Source organism: Notothenia coriiceps, unplaced genomic scaffold (genome assembly GCF_000735185.1).
Source record: "Notothenia coriiceps isolate Sejong01 unplaced genomic scaffold, NC01 NC01_scaffold00035921, whole genome shotgun sequence".
Taxonomy (NCBI): domain Eukaryota; kingdom Metazoa; phylum Chordata; class Actinopteri; order Perciformes; family Nototheniidae; genus Notothenia; species Notothenia coriiceps.
Genome location: NW_011368622.1, coordinates 38,932 through 45,492, shown reverse-complemented (window position 1 = coordinate 45,492; position 6,561 = coordinate 38,932). Strand labels below are relative to the sequence as shown.

Genomic DNA, 6,561 nt, shown 5'->3' with positions numbered 1-6,561 from the left:
GGGGCCAGGCTGGAACGTTGACACTCGAGTTACTTTGAGTGTAATACGTTCATGTAAATAATCGGGTAGGACTTCCATAGGAATTTACACCAAGTTTTCATTCACGTAAAATGTAGGTGGAGTTCATTAAAAGGAAGTAATTTGGGACCTATATTTTTTACTTGGAGGTAATCGGGAGCTCCGTTTATGTTAAAACTCCTACTATTAAGTTCGTACGAGTAAATTAGTTGAAATAACCTGGATCTACTTTTTGTAGGGTACCCCTTTGTTTTGACATCTTTGTTAACTGAAGTATGGGTTTGTGAACTAACTTAACAGAAAGATTAAGAGGTAGCCATAGAAGAGTTGTGTTTAATTTATGTCATTTGATCGAATTAAATTGAGTCATTCCAGCTAAAAGGACAATGTATATGTTAGTAATATATAATAAGCATCCTCCCCAATTGTGCCATTATCTAACTAAGCGCATAATCATTACAAATAAACTTTGTTTCGATACTATTGCCCACTTGTTACAATACACAAAATAAAACATATAAAAAGAAAAAAAAACTCCAAGAAACAAAGAAAAACTGTATTATAAACAACAACTTTTATACGTACCTACATGTGTAAAACTTTCTAGAAAAACGCTAATAAATACTTCATTCACATAAATTCCGCCGAAGTACAAGAGAAGTATGTGGAGGCAAGCTACCGAGTAGTGATACCACTAACGCCGGAGTTGCGCATACGTTGTCTTCATAGTTAGAGTAATGCCGGTAGGACTAACCCGACCAACTATAACTGTAGAATGCAGTCCCTTAAGGTGGGTGGGAGATATCATCGGAACGCGATGCTGCGTCGCAGTAAGTTTGTGAGAAGAGCGAAGAGTCTCGGTAGTAGCTAAATAGCATCGGCTCGATCGAATTGCAGGTGTCTGATGGGTTTTCGATGTAAGCTAGAACTGCCGCGAACGGCCAATGAAAAAACGAAACGGTTCTCTCCACTTGTTATAATGTGGTGGGTCAATTCATACACAGTTAGACCGAGCGGCAAAGACGAGAGAAAAGCTTAAATGCAATTCAAACTAAAAAAAAAAAGTTCGAGACAATGTATGGACAAACGATCAAAAAAGGGAGGTGTGGCTTGGTGCATCGGACTCCGAAGAGAGAAAGAGAAGTGGGTCTCCAATGCCTCTATTTTTGTTTGTCCATAATTGTGGTCAAGTTACCCACGAGAGTTTCTATTTTGATGCGGCAGAAAAAATGGCAGCTCCTAATTGCTGGTCCAACCTAAAATAAGGATATGCATGGACGATTATGGAGTTTTTAAAATATTGTGTGGTATTCCAGTCAAGACAAGCTGTTGGCAACCATATAAGCCATATCTTGTGTCCAGATATGGGTCAGTTTGACGCTACGAAGGGGAAGCAGGCTCTGGAGATCCGCAGTAGTCTGTCGGAAAGGAGGGCGCTGACGGATCCTATCCTGCCCGGCGACAGCGGTGATCACGCTCACAGACTCCAATGGGCAAAGGCTCACGGTATGTTTAACAAAGTTTTGAAAATGTTTGTTTAGTATTGTATCACTGCACTCAGTACTGCACGCTCAGTCAAATGTTGACTCAGGTTAATGCTGACTAAACACTCAGTGCTCACTCAAATTACACACACATTGAGCCTTCTCAAGAAAACCACACTTTTTTTTAGAAACATGATGGGAAGAGTAAGAAACCCCCGATAATAAAATTAGCACCTCTGGCATCAGCTAAAAGATATTTGCATAGGGAACACAGAAGCTAGCGAGGAAGTTAACATAACTTCCAGTCATTTTGTCAAATATTACAACCTGAAAACTACCTGGAGTGTTCTCTATAAGTGGTTTCAAATCTGTTTGGCTTGTGAAACCATTCAATTAAGGGTACCTGAATCTCAGCTTGGGTATCGCTGATGTTGAAGATTTTAAAATGTAGAGCCTTTAAGAAAAGATGATCTTGTGACTTTTTGTGTTTGGAATAACAATAAAGTTTAGAAAGAACTTTTTTTAAATGTCCATTTATCTTTTTATCTATTTATCCCCTATTCATTGCATGTCTTTTCTTTCTTTTTTTTACTTGTGTACTGTATTCCAGAGCTTCCCGAGAGCATGTGTCTTAACTTTGACTGCGGGGCTCAGATCAAGCTGGGCTTCGCTGCAGAGTTCTCCAACGTGCTCGTCATTTACACTCACATCGTGAAGAAGCCCGAAAACATGTCATCCTGCCAGGCGCACGTCACAGACTTCTCCCAGGTCAGTATGTTGTCATGAACACTGGCCATAAAGAAAGAAATACATTTCTCCCCTCTCTCACCTATCTAACAGCACATGTACTGTAAATGCCCATAGAGTGTGTTCCACTGCCACCTGCATGTGTTCCTCACTACAGGACCTTGATGTGGACCCTAAGGAGATGAACAGAGAGACCCCAGAGGAGACCGGGATCTACCTTCTGTCCAGCAACCTGCCCCAGCACTGCCTCTACACCAGAGTCAGCTCTCTGCAGAAACTCAGGGTAAAACTCAACATTACAATCTCTTTATAAACATCGATGTGTTTTTTTTTAACTCAATTTCTTTGTTTAAAAAAAAAAGAAGAAAGCTTGAAAGTTTTTGTTATGTTTATAGGGTTTTAGAAAATGTTTCTAGCTCTTGAGGAAGCCTATTGTTTCCTGTTTGAAGCCCAACGTTTAATAACCTGTCTTTAACACATTGTGTTAAGACCATTAGAGCTGGTGGTGGCTCATCCTTAGGTCATCGTGAATACCTGTACCAAATCCCTCTTACATTTTGTCAATAGTTAAGAGATACAGGTCTGTAAAAAATTAAGAGACCAATCCAAATGTTCTTTAAATCTCAATCTCTACATGGATGGCAGCCATTCAATTCCAGAGTCTGTTCAATCAATCAATCAATGTTTATTTATATAGCCCAATATCACAAATGTTACATTTGGTATTTAAAAATTAAACTCATATTCTATATCATGTATCATACCCTACCAAAGTTAATCACAACATATATCAATATATCACTGGACAGAATAGATATTTTATTCTGTGATCATGTGTTCATCCGAGAAAGCGTTTTGATACATTTAGCTTTGTGGCCCATAAAAATACAAATGAATCCCTTTTTGTTTCTAAACACTATTCCTCCTCTAACCCACCATGCAACAGGAGGAGCTGGTCTTTACCGTGTGCCTTCAGGGAACTTTCCCCGCCATGGACGATGAATCCGTCCACTGGACCAAAAGCATCAGCATCGGCCGGCCGCTGATTGCCGGCCTGGACCTGAACCGGGCCATGAGGAGGAACAGCTGTCTGCAGACCTGCCTGATCCCCCACAGCCCGTCCCACAGCCCCTGCCACAGCCCCGGGCCCGAACACCACCTGCACCCACCCCACGGGGGGCACCAGGTACAGGACTACAGCCGCCTGTCACCACTACACCTCTGCCCTGACGTCACAGAGCGCTTCCAGGGTGCAGTGGGGGGCTGTGGGGATTCCTACTACGACAACCTGTGCCAGCCTTTCTACGAACCTGCTGCCGGACTTTCAAGCTCCCCAGGCCAGCTCAGCATCCCCATAGAGACCACCGACGACATCACCGAGCTGCAGACCGTGTTCATCAACAGCCTGCAGCTTCAGCAGCAGTGAGACGCCTTCAAATGTCTGGATTACTGCTGCTCCTTCTGTTAAAGGATTTGACTTAATTCACTGTTCTTTTAAATATTGTATTCTCCTATGAACTTTTATTTTTGGGAGTTTTTTTATAGGTATCTATCTAGTATAATGAAGAAAAGTGTAGTAAACAGGGATGATTGCTGCGATTATGTGTGGTACAGTAGAGGTGTCAATTTACTAATAGTTGACAGAAGAAAAGCAAAGATACTGGATGGTAGTAGCAAGATCAGACATGTTTTACAAAGCTAGAATTGTAAATCTTAAATAATGTTTGTTTTTAAATATGAGCCAAATGAGAACTTACTGTATATAATATTATGGGGCTGTATGATTTAGGTGGAATAATATGAACACAAGGCCTTGCCTGTCTTTACTGCAAGAAAAGCATTGTAAACATTTGTTCATGTAAGTATTTTTTTAAAGGAGCAGTCAGATGAAAGAGAGGCTGGAGATGATACAGTTTTCTGTACAAACCATCAGCCGACATTTTATAATAAAATAAACTTGGCCGTAAAAACATTATGTCTGACATAAAATCTGATTTAAATCTGCCACCCATTTTCCCAAAAGCTATCAATGTTCTGTTTTGTATCCCTCAACATGGCCAAAAAAGGCTTGTCTATTAAGACTTAGTTCTGCTCCACTAGCTGTGTCTACTCTCTAGACCTGCCTGCTGCACCTATTCTCAGCAGCTCCTCTCATATTGGCGTTTAGTCACTGTTTGCTCTTCAGTGAACTGCAAAACTTCCCAAAATAGTTCCACTCACTAACTTTCCTGCTGCGATTTAAAGCACTATTCACTTGATAATCCCCAACAAATGTAAGATGCAATGTAATAACGTAACCAGATGAGTGATTACAGCGCCCGGTATCATTTTACACACATTTGTATCATACAGATGCAGGACTTACATACGCCTGTTATCTAACCGACAGGTCCGCACGCACTCTCCAGCCGAAACTCTAATAAGCATTCATTCACAAACTAAATCAGGAGACCTTTAACGTTTTACATCCGGTTCGCTCCTTTGTTCCTCGCTGTACACAGCTCCAGTTTGGGCATTGGCCTGTCATCAGATTGTATTTGTTGTTGCTGCTGCAGCGGAAGTTTAGTACAATTATTTTTGATTAAATACTCCAAATCTCCACCCTCCATAATTGCACTTGCTTCAGTTGCTTGCTACTTTCTAACGGAGGTGAGAGTGGTGCAGTGACGCTATCTATCTTCTATCGATTAGATTTATGATTCGAAAATTATAAAAGTAGGGTAGACATGTGGATATTATCCGGCTGAACAAAACAATCATTTATCTAACAGGTTCGTTTTCCAATGACCTTATGGAGTCAAAATCCAATGGAGAAATCCCATTGCTTTTTTGTCGAGGGAAACCGAGCGCAGCTTACTTCCGGGTTTTAGGACGCGTCACTGCACCACTCAGTTGATACGATTTGATTGGATTGTGAGGCAAGGGAAGCCAGCCGCCTCTGGCTTCCCTTGGCATGGCCCTGACCAATCACAGGTTGGCAGGGGCATGACGTGAGCCTCATCTGATTGGTCAATCCCTCAATTTTTGTTCACCAAGGGAAGCAAATTTCGGCTGGCCTCCTCTCGCAACAGAGAGTGCAATCTACGGTTTCACCGTAACATCTAGAGGGGCGCTGTTTCACTCTTTGTAAAATACTCAATGAGAATGGGGGAGAGACGGGCCGGCAGCAACACACAACAAAGAATTTCCGAAACTAAACGAAGTGTTTTCATTTATTTATTAAAATTATAACTACAATCCGAAAAAACAGGGGAAGCCTGGCTTCCCTTGGCCTCCAGGAGAAAACGCCACTGCTGTCTCTGCTCTCTTGGCTGAAATACTTGGTGACTCTGAGATATGGTCTGAACGGTAGCTAGGTGCAGTGGCTCTAGATGCTGTAGATCCATATATGGACCGAGCATACTGATTGTTAAGCAGCATACGTAACCCTGATTTCTCTGCTTCAGCGTCGAAGTCGCCTGCATCTTCAGTTAATCTTACTCTCATTAACTGTAGTAGATCTGCAGTTACAGCTGAGCATGCATCAATTTTCCTGCGAATTTCCTGATTAGGTGCTGTATGAAGTCGAATGTTGTCATAAGAGTCTTNGCTGACTTCCGGTGTGTTTCCCGCAGCGAGACGCTACAATACTAATTGTGGGTTTATCATGTTTATTCGGCCACAACAGAAATGAAAAAAAAAACCTCTCACTCTCTCCAGAGGGGCAGGTCAGACAAAAATGGCAAACGGGCCGTTGCCCGGGCAACATTAGCCCGTACCTGTGCACGTCCCTGACTCACACTATTAGCTCAATATGATCATAACACGATTGCTTTTTATCAGAGATCAGAGGCCTGTACGACGAAGCTGGTTCAACCTAACCTGGATATGTTTGAGTTAGCCGGTTGGCCTAATCCAAAACATACGCGCTCTCGCTAAACTGTACTACGACGCGGGAGAAACGGATCCTCTCTTTTCCTCCCTCCCAGTGGCGGTTCAAGAACATTTTACATGGGGTGGCAAAGGGGGGGCAAGAGGTCATGCCAGGGTGGCATGGGAGGGCGGACAGTACGTGGTATTTTATACTGTATATAACCTATTTATTGTTAATTCATGCCCTAACAAAAGTGTTCTTAATGCACAAGAGAAACAAGGTGTTCAGACAAACAATCGGGTGCCCTTTGAGTCCCCCAAGCTTACTTCAATAATTTTAAATGAAAGGAAACTACAAAATGTATGTTAAAGCAATGAATATATATATATATAAAATATTGTCAATATTGCTCTTTATAACAAATGAAAATCCGTGTCTTGTATTAAATATCTGTGACTA

The 6,561-nt window shown here is 41.8% G+C and overlaps 1 protein-coding gene across 1 annotated transcript; it reads left to right on the top strand.

Moving 5' to 3' along the window:
• Positions 1-1,368: 1,368 nt before the first annotated feature.
• Positions 1,369-4,557, top strand: LOC104963274 (mucosa-associated lymphoid tissue lymphoma translocation protein 1-like). The gene is made up of 4 exons (XM_010791842.1): positions 1,369-1,524; positions 2,113-2,270; positions 2,407-2,532; positions 3,196-4,557. Exons 1-4 carry the CDS (start codon positions 1,383-1,385, stop codon positions 3,673-3,675), a joined length of 906 nt encoding a protein of 301 aa, XP_010790144.1. The 5' UTR covers positions 1,369-1,382; the 3' UTR covers positions 3,676-4,557.
• The last annotated feature ends 2,004 nt before the right edge of the window (positions 4,558-6,561 follow it).

Excerpts from the sequence above, each read along its gene's own strand:
- LOC104963274 (XM_010791842.1), top strand. The coding sequence starts at position 1,383 with ATGGGTCAGTTTGACGCTACGAAGGGGAAGCAGGCTCTGGAGATCCGC. Across the intron at positions 2,271-2,406 it reads ACGTCACAGACTTCTCCCAG|GACCTTGATGTGGACCCTAA; the intron begins GTCAGTATGTTG and ends TCCTCACTACAG. Across the intron at positions 2,533-3,195 it reads GCTCTCTGCAGAAACTCAGG|GAGGAGCTGGTCTTTACCGT; the intron begins GTAAAACTCAAC and ends ACCATGCAACAG.